General features: G+C 28.8%; 1 protein-coding gene across 2 annotated transcripts in view; it reads left to right on the forward strand.

Annotated features, from left to right (window-relative positions):
* Positions 1-11,516: 11,516 nt before the first annotated feature.
* Positions 11,517-20,695, forward strand: part of LOC136080515 (uncharacterized) — a 67,357-nt gene continuing 58,178 nt past the window's right edge. Inside the window, exon 1 of one of the 2 annotated variants that reach the window (XM_065797289.1) lies at positions 11,517-11,767. In XM_065797289.1, coding sequence (XP_065653361.1) covers positions 11,689-11,767 — 79 coding nt within the window. In that variant the 5' untranslated portion in view covers positions 11,517-11,688. Of the gene's footprint in view, positions 11,768-20,339; positions 20,501-20,695 lie in introns of those variants that run through there. The other variant, XM_065797290.1, reaches the window with a different exon arrangement.

Raw genomic sequence — 20,695 nt, forward strand, 5'->3', positions numbered from 1 at the left:
ATCTAAGATATCTGATAATATTACAACAAATCTCATCAGCTAAGATATCTGATAATATTACAACAAATCTCATTAGCCAAGATATCTGATAATATTACAACAAATCTCATCAGCTAAGATATCTGATAATATTACAACAAATCTCATCAGCTAAGATATCTGATAATATTACAACAAATCTCATCAGCTAAGATATCTGATAATAAGTTTTAAAATCAAAAGTAGCTTCGTATCACATAAACTGTACAAATATATAAAACTTAAAAACTTATTCAAAAATAAAAACCAAGTCGCAGAGAGGCTGTCCATAAATTACGTCGAAAAAATACGGGGAGGGGGGGAGAAAGGGGGATCTGAATTTTTCTACATTTGTTGACAGGAGGAAGGGCGAGGTCAAGACAAGTTGACATCAAAAATGTTACTTTTTAAATAAATTTAGTTACTTAAAAAAAGGAAAATTAGGCAGCTTTTGTAGTCCTGCGTTACATACTTGCTAAACCTTTAGTATTTTAATAATTTGCTATTGCTTCAGTATTTTAATAATTTTATATTGCTTCAGTATTTTAATAATTTTATATTGCTTCAGTATTTTAATAATTTTATATTGCTTCAGTATTTTAATAATTTTATATTGCTTCAGTATTTTAATAATTTTATATTGCTTCAGTATTTTAATAATTTTATATTGCTTCAGTATTTTAATAATTTTATATTGCTACTTTTTAAAAACCGTGTTGTGCTTTAAAAAGACGCGACACGTACAGAACTAAATAAGCACACACGTGATGTTTACTCGTAACACTATTTTTTTCAAAGTTGTTTTTGGTTAGTCTGTTGTGCAAACAAAAAAGGTTTAAATAAGTACTTGGTCTACACTATATTATTTGAACGTTTATACCACGGGTTGGCAACCTGCAGTTGATGTGAATAGAGCTAATTCACAAATATTAATATAATATTGAAATAAAGATTTGGTAAATGATTTGAAAAAAAGATTTGAAATGAAGAATTTGGTAGCTCTTTAAAAGCTCTGTTTTTAAAGTGTTACCAACAACCTTATTTCAGTATTATACTAATATTTGTGCATGGAGCTGAAGAGGGGCATCTTGAGATCAAAAGAACCACACAAAGCTTGCAAGCCGCAGGTTGCCGACCCCTAGTTTAAACGTTTAAATAGTATAATATAGACCATGTACTAACATAAATCTTTTTTGTTTGTACAGCAGGCTAAAACTTTGTAAATAGCAACTTTTGGCTCTTCTGTCTCAATACGTTGCAGACCACTGGTTTATACAACTTGATAAATCTATTTTTCGTTGAACTAAACTCTATTAAAAATAATTGGCTTTTACTGTAAACATGAATTAGGTTTAAAGTTAAAGTAAGGAGGATTGGTGTATTGAATTGTTGTATTAATTTAAAATATGTTCATAATTTAAAAGTGTTAGGTTTATATATTTACTTGAACCCTTTAATCTTTATTTTTTTGTTCAGAGTAAATTTTTGTAGTTATAAACTGGAAATATGTTCTTAAGTTAATAGTTTAATAACTTTTTTTCTATACCTTTCACTTTCATCCACTTTTTGTTCAAAGCAAATATTTTTAATTTTAAATAGTTCTCTAAATAGTTTACTTTTAACCTTCTTTTTGTTTTAGTTGTAAATTAGTCTATTTAAAATACTGGTTTTTTTTTTCCATTAAATTTTTTAATTATTTTTATTATTATAATTATTTTTTTTAGGGAGGAGGGGGGGGGGGAATTGAATGTTGATATAATTTTTTAGGAGGCCCTCTGGAAGTTTGACAAGTTGTTGACAAGAGCAAGGGGGAGGTAAAAATTCCCAGAAAATTGTTGACACAATTAATGAACAACTTCAGAGCAGTTAAAAATGAATTTGACAATATATCTTTATGTACTGAGGCAAAGCTAAAAAAACAATATGTAGGGGAAAGGCGCCTATGATGGCATAGCGCCTATGATCGGTCATATTTCCATTAAAATTGGTTTTGGTAAAAAAATGATTAGACCTACATGACTATACTGACTTTACATTAGTTTTAGTGAAAAAACGTCCCTTGTGCACAAGTATTGTTTTTATAATCAATAAAAATCGATTTTGGAATGTGCTGTTGTAGTTTTATTTCCTTCATATTTTTAAGATTGCGATTTTACTATTAACTGTACAGAAATGAAATTTTCATGCATTTTATATTTAAGTTTTGTGCATTTAGTGGAATACTTACTTTAATTTTATCTTTTGAACAAAGCAGACACAGCTTGTTTTAATGAAAATGATGACTTTTACCCATAATGGCATACTGACGAGTTGGGGGTGTTGAAATATTGACGAGTTGGGAAAACCTTTTTTTTATAAGAAAAACTTATTTTTAAGTAAAGCTAAAAGAAAGCGATGCTCCAAAATTTTTTTTGGTCCAAAAAATACGTAAAACGCAATATCCTATGCGCATGCGCAAAATTTTACAATGCTGGTGTGTAGCATGAAATGGTAAATTAGGATGGTTTCGAGTAATTTCTGGCTTTTCTGAGGAAAGACTCTATGGTTAAATGAAATCATTACTTTACCCTCGATCCTAACTAGCCCCATCCTCCCCTATGCCATCATAGGAGCAGTGGTTGCCTATGATGGCATACTTGTGCTTTTTTTTACAATAAGAATAACTTATAAAAAAAATAAAACTGATGAAAACTACCAGGTTAATTATTGTTCTAGATTTAACAAGGAATGTATCCGTATCAAAACTTTTATTATTGGTCTTCAGGATACTGAATAATGAAGCCTCAAAGTTAAGTATGCCATCATAGGCGCCTTTACCCTAGTAAAAAAATATGTACCTAAATGACCTTCAACCATCTCCCTGTTACTGTTTAGTGTTCTATTTATTTTAACTCTCCATGCTTTATAATGACAATATTATCATGTTCAGCGTGCCATCGTCTCCAGAATGATTGCCCAAGTCTAAATAATTGATATAATAACGAAAAGTATTTAGCATCTACTTAATGTCTACTGTACCCTTAGAAAATTTTAGAAAAAAAACTATGTAAAAAAAAATTGCTTGTCTTCCATTTTTAAGGGCTATTTTTTCACTTACGGATTATTTTGAAAGCTTTCTTCGACCTTTTCCTTTTTGTTTAAATGCTCTCGGATTTTCAAGACACATAAAATAATTTCATAAACTTCTTTCTTAGAGAGTCCCTAGTGGGCTCTGTTTTTGTTTTTAATATAACAAACTATTTCTTTTTCATCATCTGGATGTAGCACTCTCAAATCTTTCCATTTTTAAATTTGCTACCTAACCTTCTAACTATTGTGCCATCTTTAATTAAAAAATCCTGTTTTTAATAGCGCTTATCCTCGTTTATTATTGTCTATAGACCAATCTACTTCTCTGATATTTGATTCTCTTTAGCTCTTATGTCTTTACTATAAACTGGTTTTTCAACTCGAGTTTCTGACTTTGTCTTTAATCTATTTCTTTTTCTTCCAACAAAAACCCTAAAGTTGAACAGCGGTTTTCCCATTTTTTTATTTTACATACAAGAAACAAAGAATATACAGAGTATGTTAAAGTTTACGGGCACAATAAAAACAAGGAGCCAAGAGGTATGATCATTTTAATATTTTATGACTATAGCAGATCAGCATAAACGTTATTTTTATTTCAGACAACTTTGATTGAAAAGATTGCAAAATATATGAATCAGAAAAACAAGATGAAGGGAGCAAAAAAAAAAAATAGACCAATAGAAATTTTTGGAGCACTCAGGAGCAGTCACAGTAAAAAGATGAGACTTAATTAAATGACGAGTAACACGAGTATAAATTTTACTAGATGGCACAAGAGACACTAGGTCTTTAGAGCAGCGGCCAATATAGTATATGTAAAAAAGAAAAAGTGAAGCAGCATTGAACGATGTGGCAATCGTTGAAGGTTGGCTTCAATAGCCAAGAATGAACAGCTTATTGACTTAATGCAGCGCAAACCCACAAAGATACCAGACAAACTAAAAAAGTTGGATTACAAGTCCAGATGTTTACAACTTGACCTAACTTCCCGAGTCGACCGTTGTAAACATTTGGCCTCATCAAAAAATATAAGACTATTAATAACATTGACATAGTCAACTGACACTTTCCTCTCATCACAATTCCATCCAGAGCAAATCACAGATAGAGACTTCACCGTAAACAATGCAGCAACAATTTAACTCGCTTTAATTTTTTTAACAAACGTATTGTAAATGTTTAAATTACATAGAAATAAAATTAGTAATTTGTTTTTATTTGTTTAATTATTATTAAGTTTTTATCATTATTATTTATTCTTATGTACTAGTTTCTTATAGATTGATATTATCTTAATTCTATCTATTGTATTAGAATTAATAAAATAAACCTAATAAAAAATAAATTTTTGGTATTCACATTTTTTGATCTAATAAAGTATGTTTTTATTAGAAATAGATTTAAGAATAACAGAAGTTATCCAGGGTTTAGATTAAAGTTTAATTTATTTTTTTGTTAATTTACAATAGAACACAATTTGTTTCAATTAATGGTATCAACTCAGAAGTAGCTAAATCTTTTAACGGTGTTCCACAAGGCTCAGTTCTTAGGCCATTACTTTTGCTTATTTTTATCAATGATTTAAATGTTTCACTTAAATTTTCTACTGCGTATCACTTTGCGGATGACGCCAACTTGCTCCTAAGTTACAAATCACATCAAAAAAATTAACAAAAATATAAATCATGATCTAGCTAAAATTTTTCAATGGCTTCGTTCCAATAAGTTATCCCTTAACTCTATAAAAGCAGGAGCTATTATATTTAAACAAAAATAAATAAGCAATAAATAAGTGTTTAAATAAGTGTTTAAACAAAAATAAATAAGCAAATAAATTTCAGAAACTAGTTGGGCAAAAAATAAATCCAGTTAACTCTATTAAGTATCTTGAAACCAAATAGACTCTAGCTTTTCTTCGCATCGCATTTTAAGAAGTTAAAACTATCGTTTTAGCGTTAAAAATAAGCAGATCGAACGGCATTTCAGATAAAACCCATCATTATTAAAACTTTGTATATATGAAACTTTGCCCAATATATATCATGCTATTTTTAACTCTCATCTCAGATATATTTGTCAAGTTTGGGAACACTCTTAATAGCTTGCGAGACTAACTCCAAAAAAAAGCTCTAAAGTGACCTTATTCAATTATTAAACTGCCCATCGGATTCGAACAAAAATCACAATAACCTTCCTCTTGCATGTATATCAACATAAAGAAAAACTTACAAAATTATTTATTATAACATGAAAATATACGGCTGGGAAGAAGAAGACAAATTCAGTCTTACCGCTAAGCCCCTTAAATTATATTAGGCTTATTTACAAAAAACATTTTGAGTCGCTTTCAAAAAGATTTTCGCTCAGCTGCATTTAACCTTATTTTAAATAACTATTTTTATAAATAATAAAGTTTATAGTTCATAGAACATTTATGTCTGTACATAAAACCACAAAAACAAATTAATATGCTCAAATAATTAAATTCAGATTTGTTCACACTTTCACACCTGTTATAATTCTATTAGAGATTGAGATCTTACTTTATAATAAGGACCATGGAAGTTGTAACTGAGAAAGCAGTCTTAGATCTCAAGGGTTTACTACGTAAAAAAGTAAAATCAATTCCTGAATATCTCTCAGCTGTAAAAGAATTTAAGAGAACAATCAGCTGTTGAACGCATTAAATCTAGGCCAATATCAAGAAAATGACCTAGTATACGTCCTAAACCTAAAATTTCTGTAGAGCAGCTTATTGTTTTCACAGAAATTTCTGTAGAACAGCTGATAGTTTCAACAGATAGAATATTTTATAATGAAGAGGAACTCCATTATTTTTTTTTAAGTTTAAGAAAACCAATAGCCATCAACTATTTATATCTCATATAAGCCATCAACTATTCATATCTCATCCTCTATTGACTTTCAACTGATATCAGAAGCAAACTTACCAACTCAAAAATATAAAGGTACCCCAACTCCATATTCTTGAAAAGAATGCAATAAAATTTATGAATGCTGTGATATTAAACATCACTGAAAAAATAGAAAGCCAGACTAAAAACTATGGAGAAATAGTTTTATCAACCCTTGTAGTTGTAGATTAGTAACTGTTAGAGTTCAAGATGAATATTGTGGTTCTCAATCATCAGATACAATTTACCTCCGGTCTGATGCTGCTGCTGTTCTTATTAAAAATGATATTAAGCAAATGCTTGGAAATGCAACATCAAAAATTATTGAACTGTTTGTTAACAAAGAATCCGACTGGCGTCTATGCCGTTGTAACTCATTATATATTAGGTTTGCTCAATATCGTCCCTATTGTGGGAAGAGCTTCATTAAAACGCCTACATGTTTACCCAAGCGTTGTGTCATAAATGCATAAAATACTGACAACCAATGCTTCTCTAACGTTGCTTCTAAAAGTTGGCTTTCTCTAACGCATTGCACCCAGTAGATTTCAAAAACTATGCAGACCGTACTTCTAAGTACAGCCAGCATTTTAGAAAGCTAAACTAGATGGCCGTACTAAACTAGATGGTTTTTTAGTAAATGTTAGCAATCCTTCAAAGATTGCATAGTTTCTGAAGTGAACGGACGTGTGTGCTTATTAAAAAAAAAAAATTTTTTTTTTAATTAAACACATATTTAATAATAATGCAACTTACTTGTTTAAACTAATTTACTATATAATGAAAAAATTAAAACAACTATCTACTGAATCTTGCAATGCAGAAGATAAAGAAATCTCAGTCAACATTGTTCAGGAAATATTCAAAGAAATGTTTCAAAAACAGCAAAATGACATTCTTAAACTCATCTGCCAAAACTCAAAACTATCTAACGACATAATTGATGGCTTGATTGCAGAAATAGTATCAATAAAAGAATTATATAAAACTCTGGTAAAGGAAAACGACTCAAGGAAATTAGAACTCACAAATGTCAAAGAACGATTAAAAAAAAAAGAAATGTGTACTTAAAGTACACAAAAAATTAAATTTTTTCTCTAGTTCGTAAACTTTCTTTTGTTACGGTAAAATTAAGACTCTCTTCAATTTTTTTGTGTACTTAAAGTACACAAAAAAATTGAAGAGAGTCTTAATTTTACCGTAAGAAAAGAAAGTTTACGAACTAGAGAAAAAAATTCAAAACAAAACAGAAATCAGTCAAACAGAAAAAAATAAAATAAGATAATTGGAGGACAGGCAAAGAAGAAATGATCTACGACTTGATGGGTTAACGGAGAACGAATCAGAGAGCTGGGAGGAAACTGAGCTTAAAGTTATAAAAATATTCGAAAAAAATCTTAAAATTAAAGGAGTTACGATAGAGCATGCTCACAAAACCGGAAAAACAGGATCCAAAAAACCCAGGACAATAGTCATGAAGTTACTAAATTATAAAGATAAGATACAAATATTAAAAAATGCGCATAAACTCAAAGTAACGGATATTTTTATAAACGAAGATTTCTCCATAGAAACAATGGTGATACGAAAAAACTAATAGAAGAGATGAAATTAAACAGGAGCAACGGTATGTACTCGATTGTTATTTATGACAAAATTATCGTGAAAGAATTTCGATAATGTAGGAACTAATGTAGGAAATTTGATTAACTAAAGCTATATTTTTTCTCTCAAAAACTAAAAGTTTAATTGTGGTTTCACCTACCCAGTAAACATTGTTTTAGTGAATTTGCAGTAGACCTATATAGACATTTTGAGCGATTTATTGGAGTTTTGCTCATCAATTACTTAGTGGACCATTAGTGACAGTCGCTATAATAGCGAGCTGATAACTTTTCGACATACTGATAGTGGCAAGTCGTTGGCTTGCCGTTTTTTGCGGTTGCCACTAATGGATTACTAAGTAGACGATAAGCAAAACTACAGTGGACAGTTCAAAATGTCTAAATATGTCCACTAAAATTCCGCTATAGAATGTTTGTTAAGTAGTGTTTAAAAAAAATATTTTATTAAAAAGAGTGAATGGGTAGTAAATGTTTGAATATGGGTTAGTTTTTTAAAGACTAACAGCAAAGTTAAATTTAGTGAAAAATAAAATTTATAAAAGTGTATTTCTTGTGTAAAATAGATATTTCTGGCCATATTGTGTCAGTGAAAGAGTAGGTATCAAACTGTGTATGTGAAAAATGATAGAGTGTTAAAAGGCTGAAATGTCAATCTTCTTCTTATAACCAAATTCAGTATTTGCTGGTTATCTAGATAAAAAGTGTCATTTCTGAAACAGCTGTATCTTGACTTTAATCAGTTCATTTATTGTATAATGACATCATTTGCTTAACAATTATATATTCTTTTTCGGCAGACAATCGGAAAGCGTTTTCTTTATTTTGCTTATTTTAATTGCCATTTCAGTTAGTTACAACATTTTTCAGGCATTATTTTGTATATAATTATAAAAAATAACTCTTTGGAGTCGACAATTATTATACTTAATTCTAAAAATTAACTAAAACGTTTCTAGTAGGTATCAATATAAATTAACTTTAAAGAATTGCGTAAGCTGGGGTTTAAGCAATTGCTTTGAATTTATTTTATGCACAATGCTTTACCTTTTAATGTTGTACCTTCAAATAAGGCAATTTTTCTTCAGAGAAGGTAACTTTTTTTCAAATAAGGCAATTTAAATCCGCTTCACTTCACTCTTTATTTAGGAGCAAATTTTATGAACAAAATTGCGGGTCAGTGGTCAGAAAAGAGTAAATTCTTCTGCTCAAAAAATTTTTATAACACGTACCGTAAGATCTGGAAATAATAAATGAAAGTAACATTTTATAAATAAACAAAAGCTAAAAATAAATATTTTTTGCTTATATTATATTTATTTAGAAAAAATAAAATACTCGTTAAAGTTATTGGAAAAGACGACACAGGGGAGGGGGGGTATTCTTAAGAGAAGACCGTTGTGTTACGCGGTTTTGATACGCAGTGCATTTTGATGCTAAAAGCAACTTTTTGTTCAACATTATTCATTGCGAATTTTATTTATTATAACAATAATATTAAAAATTGTTATTAGGCTATATGTTTTATTAAACACCCGCTATGTAATACAGAGAAAGGAAACTATAAAAAAGTTACATTTAGAAAACGAAATTAAATCACAAAAATGTTATCAATATTTTACTTGCTATTATATATACACAAACAAAAAAATTATTGGAAATGGGTAAACGAAACCACAACCTAGTTTTAGTACTTAATTATTTCTTATTATAAAATACAATGGTGTCTGACTCAACAAAGTTTGCATAAGTAATCGACAGCAAAAAGAATTTTAAGATGTTAGTACAGCCAGATAGTAAACATAAACAGCAAAATGCAAATAAGTTTGTTTATATAGTTAATACGTTTACCTCTATAAACATTACACTATTTTTATTGTTCAAAATAAAAATCAAAAAATCAAACTATAAAAATACAAACAATTACATTTAAAAGCATAGAAAGTTATTTTTATGCTATCATGTTTTTATTATTTGTTATATGTCATCGCTGTCGAACTAAAAAGTAAACAAAACTTGATGCTATAACTTTAGAAAGTATTATCAATTAAAAATCAGACGAACCACCAATCAGTCAAACCACTTACAAAATCAATATTCTCTATGAATCAGTTGAAACATCTTTATAAAAATATTATTGTTTAAAAATCTGGCTTCACTAGATATTCCATAACTCCAAAGTTCACAAAGTTATATAAAAACGATGGAGTTGGACACTAAAACATAAATTAGTTGTCATTTCTCGTATAAATCATGGACAAATTAAAAAATAACATGTTAAAATTTTGTAACATATCAAAAGCTCAACAAACATAAATGTTTTTTTTTTTACAAATAAGTAGGATTGCTTAAGCTATTTTGTTGTGCAAAAAAAAATCAAATTTTTCTTCTGCTAAAAAATATTAATAAAAACTTTTTTAAGGATGGTTTTCTTAAATATTTATGTTTAAGTTTATATAAATATTATGTTTATATTTATAATTAAATATTAACTCTGCTGCACAATAATTCACGCTAAGCAAAAACATTTTATAGGGTTCCCTCTCATCTAAGGGGCCTACTATGCTCCACATTCCCCTAATATTTATCAAAATGTAAACCTTTGGTTTTTCATCACATGCATTTTGATGAAGCATTAATGGTGTTGAATATTTGTAAATTTACAAATGAGGCGTATTACCTTGCTGACACAAACATATTTGTGTTCTATTTTGCTGACTTTTCAACATAATTAGAATCAAACTTTTTCAACACCACTATTTGCTTACATCGTATATTTTTTTATGTATTGATTGTTCAGATATTTTGCTTCGAAAAATCGAAGCGGAACATTTGAACAATTTATTTTTAAATTTAAATATATTAAGAGTTTTCTTTAACATCGTTATCATTGTAACAAATAAATATTCTTAACTCGCTCTAAGGCAAAGAGGATAATTATATTATTTAATTTAAATTTTTTTTTTTACTTCATGCACTTTTACCTCTTAAATGCAGTTATGAGTTGATAACTTTTTTTTTTTTTCTAAACTCTTTAAACTTGTAGAAATACAACCCTAAATTACATTAGGCAGGAATATATTAGATTTGACTCGTGAATTAACTAAACAGAAATGACTCCTCATTTCGGAATTTAAGTTTAATATTTTTTGTTTTTTATATTATACTTTTTTGAGTTATCGCTTTAAGTAAATATAACTTTTAGTTCTTTTTTGTTACTACAGCTGACTTTTTATGGCTTTAAATGTCCTTATTGAATAAAACTAACAACAGACATTAACGAAAAATATGCAAATTAAAAAAAAAAAGTAAATACTTTTTTTCTAAATTATAATTGTCGAACGCACAACGCTAGTATTTTTTGTCATAAATAAAGCTACTCTTGAAATTTTTGTTGACTTTGCGTAGTTAGATGGAGTAAATCAATTAGATTTGATTTCCTCAATTTTATAAAGATAAATTTTACTCTATGTTTATAAGATAATTTACTCTATGCAACTGTGATGTGATTAAGTAAACAAGACAAAATTTAGATGGAGTAAGGCAAACTTTAGATGGAGTAAAACAAAATCAAAAAGGAATAAGGCAAAATAGTGCATAAAATTTGTCCATTTATTTAATTTTATTTATTATAATAATACATTGTTGTTGTTGTTATTACTATTATTATTAATATTATTTTTGTCATGACGATATAAATAAAGTATGTACACTATTCCATTAAAACAATAATTTCAGACAACTATATGACGGACAATAATATCTTAAGTAAAGATTATTTCATTTTTATGTTGTTATATTATAAAATTTGTTTTAGACTTTTTAGAATTTGTTTACTTAGACTGAGGGACTTAAATGATTTAAAGAGCTTTTAAAGGAACAATATTTTGTGTTTTTATTTATATTAGGGCTTTATCAGAACTATGCAATTATAAATAGTACAATTGAAGCGAGATTTTCAAAAAAGTTAAAAACTTTATTTTCAAGCTTTGAAATCGTTTCTTTTTAAATGCTATGTAAAAGTGAAAATTTATTAAAACATAGAAATTAGCTATACCAAAATGAAACATGTTCGTGTCTACCTGAAAACAATATTAGCATTGTTTACCTTAATGGTATTTTTGGTTGTTGGCAATGAAGGTGGGCTTTTAAATTGTTTTTATTGAAACAATATCTTTATTTATATTTAATTTAATGTTTATATATACGCTTCTATATACGCTTCTGTATCAATATTTATATTACTTTTAGATATTTATATTTTTTATCAATAATTATATTTAGTAATATTATTTATACTCCATATAAAGTTAATATGTTATCAATATTCATATTACTTATTAATACTCATCTTGATAATTGATACTTAAATATAAATAATAACAAAAATAAGTATCAATAATAATATATTTCTACTGTTTATAAATGTTTTAAAATCAAAAAAAATCTAGAAAAAACTTTTTTAACTTTAATTGATAATCGTCTTGACTTATAAAGCACACACCGTTAGGGTCTAAAGATAAGCAAACTTCTTCCGCGCCCGTTTTAGTTACTGTACAAAATGAACCATCTAAGTGACTTGAATAGAAGTTGTTTTTGGCCCGTATCAACATAACTTATACCGTGTGGACGAGTCTCTTTCTTTCAAGCGAATTGCTCCGTTTCAGCATCAACCGAGAATATAAAGCACTTCTGCTAAGATGGTAGCCTTTCGTTTCGAGTTTAGCACCAAGCTCATCCAACAATTTGAGGCTCTTTCTAAAGTAATTAAAAAATTATAAGTGAATAAGTTTATAGTCAAAAAGTTATATATAGGCCTAATATAGTCCAATAAAATATTTTATTAGCCAAAGTTATAAACTATACACGTCAGGTACGAAGGCAGCAGACCCATGTTTAGCAAGTTGAATGATGACGTGCAACAACTCAGATTGTTCTACTTTAATAGTAGGGTGACCATTTCCGTTACATACTTTAAGAGCTTTTTTCATTTCCGGGTGGTCAGCATTTCAGTACTTCAGGTGCAGTACCAAAAAGAACTATGAAAATCAGTTATTATTCATTTTCTAAAATATTATTATTATAACTTATTATTATATGATATAATAATACTACATGATTCACAACAGATTTCTTGATAGCCCTTTATTTTGACTTCATAATGCCAATCAACTTGTTCAGATTAGTTGTAAGCTCCTTTTTAATGGTATCTTCTTCAGCATTGGTCTATAGGCCACTTCTTTTTCTGCTCTTTATAGCAGCTATTTCTTGATTCGAAACGACAATCTCTACTCTGATTGTGTCTTGAGCATGAGGCCTGGTCTTCTTTATCTAATAAACATTAAGTAAGATCAACATCAGTCATTTAAATTATAATACGCATGAAGCTTGGTATGACGACGTAAAATCTTATTTGGTTTTAACGAATTATATTTACAGCAGAAAAATTCAAATTATATTTTAAGGTTGTTGTTATTGCCTATCATCTGCTTGAATTTATAGCTTTAATGCATGATTTCATTGTAATGAAATTTTTGAAAAATGTTTCAAAGAAAAGAAACTAAATTTTTAAATAAGTGGCGTCAACTTGAGGACGTATAAAAAAGATGGACCAATTTCACTTTGTGTTGATTTGTAACTAGAAAACCAACAAAAGTATCTTAACCTCGGCTACATTTTTTATACGCAATATTATAAAAAACAGTTTTTTTAACGAGTATTAAAAAATTATATTATAAAAAGTTATGTTTCTGATCACTTTCTTTTGTTTCTCTAAGAATATTGACATCAAATTAACACATCAACAAAAAAGACATCTTTGTCAAACGTTTTTTCCTAAAATCTAACAAATCAAGCATCCATTAAGGATCCGTTATCCAGTGGTGGGTTGTAAGGTGGCTTTAGTGACCCCGGAGTTTTAGTGGCCTGATTTAAATTAAATTTAAAAAAAAAAAAAAATCTTTGACTATAGACATAGAAAGGAGCCACCTAAATTAAAATAGCCGCTGGTCCCTAAAAGCCTTAATCAGCCACTGCCTTTATCCCTACTAAATTAGAAATATCTGAACAGTTCATTTAAAGAAAATAAAGTGTATGAAACATTCTTTTAAAGTCTCTATGAAATGTATTGTGTAAATTTTCCAAAATACAAGTTTATAAAAATCAATATAAGTTCAAAGTGACCACGGGTCATTAAAAATCAATAGAGTTCCTCCAAAGCTGTACATAGAATTTTTAAAAGCTAATCTATGAAAATAAAAAAGTTTATAAAAACTACGCTAAATAATTTGCAAGTCGGAGACAAAAAGTCAAATTATATGTAATAATAAAAAAAAAACTTCTCAACATCAAATCCAATAAAAATTGAATTTTTTTTTAACCTTACCAAATAACAAGCAATATAAAAAAAAATTTGTATTTGTTGATTTTAATTTAGTTTCTTTTGTTTTCTTCTCTTGTTTAAACACATTTGAAGTATCTTTCTCACAACTTGAATTTGTATAAAACCAGCAAAGCAGTTGGTCCTGACAATATAAATAGCAATACAATTATAGATTTATAACTAATTTAAAATTGTCGAGCTATCAAACGGAAGTAACTATTACTTTCCAGTACACATACATATGTAAAACCACCGGTTCAACGTACGTAAAACCACCCACCGGTGATCCAATATCACGTTTTTGGCTGTGATATCAACAAAAAAATTAAACCGACCCAACTCAAAACAGCTTGTGCAGTTACATTGACCCAATATGTAAAGACATCTAAAAATTTGATTGTTTGCACGATTTAAACTCAACATTAATCCAATGTATATAACGCAAGAGTTATTCAATGCATATGGATCAACGTTTATTCAATGTCCAATCCGACGTTGCGAGTGCAATACAATATAACTTAAATAAATTCTACCATGAATATTGAAATATCAAATCACAAGCACATCAAACAAAGTCAATGTCCGTAAATTTAGTATTAGTTAATTGTCTCTTTTTGCTTTAGCCATTTCTTATTTTTCTATCTCTATATATATACATAGGGCAACAAAAAATATATTCATAAAGTTTAATTCTGAAAAACATATGCAACGTTAAGCGTTAAATACAATGTTGAACAAACATAAAATATTACACTTCGCCAACTTAAAATACAAAGTTGCATCAGCATTGATTGTTTGTTCTTGGAGACGTCGTTTTTGTAACAAAAATGAAAAGGCTTCGGCGTCCCTGTTCAAAAAAATATCGTTACGTGACGTTACGTGACAGCAACTTTTGTCCCGATTGAACCAAGACGTTACCGCACTTTTAAAAAAATTGTCCCGATTGAAACTTTACGTTCCGGGAATAACGTGATGTTCCGATTGAAAAACCGCTCTCAAAAACATGGTGCGGTTATGAACCAAGACGAACCAAGAATAGCGTGACAACCCGTGACGTTCCGAGACAAACCGTTACTTCTTGGTTTTTTACATTTTTAAGCGCCTTTTATGACTTAAGGTCACTATTCAGAGCTTTTATAGGTTAATAAAATAATAAAGAATAAAAAGTGGGTATTCGAATCAGAAACTCAAATAACTTTCCGAACGTTTTTGCTCAATTTTTCAGAAATTCTAACGGTGATAAAGAAATCGGAACGATTTCTTCAAAATCTTATTTTACATATCAATTTCATATTGTTAAACTGTTTTATTTCAATTAATGATTCAAAACTTAAAAAAAAATTTGAATTGATAATTTGGAATTTGAAACATTTTGTTTTTTTGCATGGACAACGGTTATCCGTCAATTGATAATGCTGCCCGGGCAGTAACCAACGGGTGGGTACCCGGTTACCCGGACCCGTTGACAGCCTTAGTTATGATACGAACCGATGTTAGATAAAGCGCTATGTAAAGGGATGCGTTATCTACATTTGTTTTAAAGCATAATTTTTTAAATAACAATTGCCTTTAACGCGCATTTTGTGTTAAAAATTTTTTATTTTAAAAATTTATAAAACAACATTTTTGGAAAAGTACGGTAACGTAACAGAACGTCACGTTATGTCACGGTATTAAACAATAAAATTGGTGCGGTTTGATTTTGGTTGGTGCAGTTTCCCAATCAGGAAATGAACCGGGACGTGCGGTTTCAACCGTTACCGCACCAACCTCGTCCCGATTGAACTAAGACGGTACCGCACTTTAAAATTTTTTGTCCCGATTCATTTTTACCGTTACATACCTACCGGGATAACTTGAATCCCGGTTCATTTTGGGAATAACGTTCTAGATTGTAACTAATTTAAAAGTGGTGAGCTATCAAAAGAAAGTAGCTATCAATCAATATCAATCCTCTCTGTCTTTAAAAATTTTTTTCAATCAAATATCTAATTATAGTGCCATAAACAGTATTTTTTACAGTAACCATTACAGTTTTGAAAAACTGACTCTACTGAACATTCGTCGTACTCAACGTATAATTGATACGTTTGAGAAGTTATAACTTTCCTATGGCATCTTAGTTCGATAATTCTTAGGTATAGAATTATCAAAGGCTTTTTATACTATTGATTATATAATACTTTTTAAAAAATTGGAATATTATAATAATGCCTGTAAAGTTTTAATGCTACTTGAGGCTATTTAAGCCATCGCAAATAGTTAGTTTACGTCGAAAGACCGTCTTCATCTAATTCTTTTAATATAATGTGGAGTTCCACAAAGAACTATACTTAGATCTTTATTATTTCTAATTTTGTTACGGTTCTTATAAAACCTCAAAATTAACAAAAGTTGTATCTTTATATAATACAAATCTATTCTCATTTCATAATAACACCAATAAACTTTTTTATGATATGAACACTCAGCTAACAAAATCAATTGACTGGTTCAAATCAAATAAACTTTTGCTCAGATTGAAAAAACTAAATGAACTCTCTCCCATCTAGCTTTTAAAAAAATACACTTCCAAGTAATATCTTCTGAATCATATTTATAATATTCAAATAAAAATAGTAATGTCTATAAGCTTTTTAGGTATCATTATACAGCAAAATTACAATAACTTTTTAAGTTTTAAAATTTTTTTTTGCATGGTCTATTCAATTCCATCAATGTTATCTTAGAGTATGGCTGCAACATCAATTGCTAAATGTGCACAAGTATGCAATGAATGTATCTCCTTTAAGTGTATTTAAAAGACAAGTCTGAACGAATGGTTACTGCACGTTTGAAGATGCCTTACACATTAGTCATCAAGTCAACAAATTGCATAAGTCTTAGTAAATCTTGTGAAAGATAAAGAATAACCACTCTAAAAACTAAAAACATGATACTTTTTTTGGCTCTGAAGGACATGCAGATTTCAAACTCAAAAGTTTTTACTCAAATGCTTTTTAGTATGAATGTCAGTGCCCGCATACTACAAAGACGTCTTGCCGAGAACTTTGTATTGTGTTGCGTTAAAGCCGCACCTTTCTCAAAAAATATAATTGATTGCATTAAATTTTACAAATAAGACGAGGATTAAACTGTGAAAATGTTGTAACTTCTCATGCTCTTAGAAAAAGCAATAATTAAACTGTTTGCTGCACAAAAAGTTAATGTTTGCAACACAAAACTTACATTTTAATCCCTGACTCGTTGCACTTTTTTTGTTAATTAATGCCCAGCACTTATGATTTGAGATGCAATCACTGCCAATGGTTGCGCAAGTTTATACTCTTAACAACTGGGTGAGGCTGTCAATACTGCAAGTTATTTTGAAACTTAATTTTGAAACTTAATTTTTAATAAAATCAATTTCAAATTAGAAAGTTTGATACATTTTTATTTACAACTGGACTATTGCCAACTGGATAAAATTGTCAAGACATTGGCCCAAGTAAAATGGTGAATTGCTTGCTCTTTGTTTAAAGGGTTATACCGTGTAAAAATTAATTCACACGGTTTAAACCCTATCGAAAACTGCTTGGTAAAACAGAAAGCGGAAGTTTCTAAACAGAACCTAGCTTCACTAGATGATCTGAGAAAATCCATAATGAAAGCGTGGTGTCATAAAGTAACGAAGTACAATAAACATGTTTTAACACGTTTTTTTTCTTCTGTAGTTATTAAGGTGCTCAATGAAATCCTTACGGTCTTATCACAGAGCACCACAGATTAGTGTTCAACTAGGAAGTTCATGCCTCATTTCTTACCAATGTTGAATTGTTAATAAGCAAAATAAATCTATCATCAACTCATTAAAAAAAACCCATTGAAGTTTTGAAACAAGAGAATTAGTTTATTTGAGTTTGTTGTCATTATTTTTAACAATACTTCATAAAATTGAAACGACAATGTTGGCACAATTTGGCTACAAAATTCTCTTTGTCACTTGTCTTTATGTTTTAAACAAAACAAAAAAACAAAAACAAAATAGGAAAGTGGGGTTGGTAAAATGCCTAATCCCCCCCCCTCCAATCCCTTTAGACCATGAGCCCTCCCCAGGTACAAAAAATAAATAAATAAAGTATAAATTTATTATTGCCCTCAAAAAGACTTAAACGATATCTTTTTACAACATAAAATAAAAATATAGCTAACTTTGTCATAAATAAGTTAGCAATAAACTTTATGCTGACTCAGCATATATATTAGCTTTACTTAAAGAGCTGCATTTAGAAAAGTTGAAAAATGCAGTAATATATTTTTTAATGATAGTGCTTTTTGATACCTATATTGTAAGTTATAACAATGCCTAAAAAATAATTATCAAGGCAACAAATCCATTTTGACCGGCCAAATACCCCCAAAAATATGCCTTTATTATCTAATTTACATGTAATTATGGTGGTAAAAAAAAAATTTCACTTTGAAATGTGTATCCGCCTTGTAAAAGATTGTCTATGAACAAAGTTTCAGGATAAAATCTCATTTGATTCATAAAATATTGCTATTTAATAACAAAAAGCTATTTTGGAAAATATCTCAAGAACCGTAAAGGGTTGGAGGTTCCAAATTTCAGATTTTCTTTAATTTTTAAACCCTAAAACATATTAAAAAATTAGCAAAATCCAAAACATGGGGTGACATTTTTTGTTTTTTTCTGCTGATTTAACATGGAATTATATATATATATATATATATATATATATATATATATATATATATATATATATATATATATATATATATATATATATATATATATATATATATATATATATATATATATATATACATATACATATACATATACATATATATATATATATATATATATATATATATTATATATATATATATATATATATATATATATATATATATATATATATATATGTATATATATATATATATATACATATATATATATATATATAAATATATATATATGCCTGTCATAAGACTGGCTGGATTCAACTTGAATTGTTTAACCAATGGCTCATACATTCCATTGAATGTGTAAAGCCTAATCAGGAAAGCCCTGCTTGACTTATATTAGATGGTCATGCCTCACATACCAAGAATTTGGAGGCCATTAATTTGGCTAGACAACATTTTATAACAATTATTTGTCTCCCACCGCACTGCACTCACAGAATACAACCTGGTTGCACAGGTTGCATTCTGTGAGAGTTGCATTCTGTGACAGGTGACAGGTTGCATTCTGCACAGAATGCACAGGTTGCATTCTGTGAGTGCAGTGCGGTGGGAGACAAATAATTGTTATAAAATGTATAATAAGTTATTATATTAAATGTATAATAAGTTATTATAACTCCGAGATTCAGATGTGGCTCCGCTCACATCCTGGGCGAATCGTCACAGAATTCTAAATAACTTCTATATTTGCGAAGCCCTATCTGCGCACTACCAGCCTCGCAACAGCAGTTAATGAATATGAAAAGACTGGAATTTGGCCAGTGAATAGGAATCTATTTGAGGAGTGGGAGTTTAAGGCGGCAGAAACAACAGAAATGCCTGCCCCTGAAAGAGATAACCATTCAATCGCAACATCCGCCAGTGGCCAGTACCTCTAATGATACACCCATGTATGCTTGTGACATAAGTCCTTACCCCGTTTATTTCGTAAAGTACTTTTTTATTAATCTTTTCTTTTTTTTGTGATATAAAAGCTGTTTTTATTTTTTTTTATAAATTTTTGTTTTGTTTCATTGATTTATAAGACCTTGCATAACTTATTTCCATCCTTAGCTGACATTGATCAGGTGTCCCATATTACCCCACTCTTGAGGGTAATATGGGATACCCAAACATTTTCTGTTTATTATACTTTCTCAAAGTGTATTGAAGCTTTTAGACTCATCTTTTACGGAAATGATATTTGATAGCTATTGAAACTAATTGACTATCAGCAACAACATTAATTTTTAGAATTTCATTTTTATAGGTCGTTAAAATTAAGTATCCCATATTACCTGACTTTCCCCTATTTATATATATATATATATATATATATATATATATATATATATATATATATATATATATATATATATATACATATATATATATAAACGAAAAGATGTAGTTATTTTCAGAATTATAGTGTATGGCCATCGTACTAGTATCATATTTATACTTTCAGCGAGCATCCCTTATATAAGCCAATAAATTTTTGGATAAAAAAATTGACTTATTTTTTATTCATTTCGACTTCATTTTTTTCACTATTGACTTGTTGATAAATAAATTTTTCGCCAATATTGTATTGTTATCTGTATTATAGTCTGAGTTACCTTTATTACTAATACAAGTGTACACTTCAATATCATAGCTTTGCAAATTCTTTTTTAAATCTATTTAACTTGGGATTGTAGTATATATCTTAAATGTCCTACAGTGGAAAATCAATGCATACAAAACTGCAGCACTTTGAGGTATCATAAAATATATGCTTAATCTATTAATTTTTTTTTTTTTTTAATATTTTATTTATTGTTAATTTATATATTTTTTAATTCATTTGAATTAAGTCATGTTTGTCAAAATTGATGTTATATTGTTTAGACATACTACTATCGTTATTATTATTATTATTCAATCAATCAATCAATCAATCAATCAAATTTATT

This window comes from Hydra vulgaris, chromosome 05 (genome assembly GCF_038396675.1).
Source record: "Hydra vulgaris chromosome 05, alternate assembly HydraT2T_AEP".
Taxonomy (NCBI): domain Eukaryota; kingdom Metazoa; phylum Cnidaria; class Hydrozoa; order Anthoathecata; family Hydridae; genus Hydra; species Hydra vulgaris.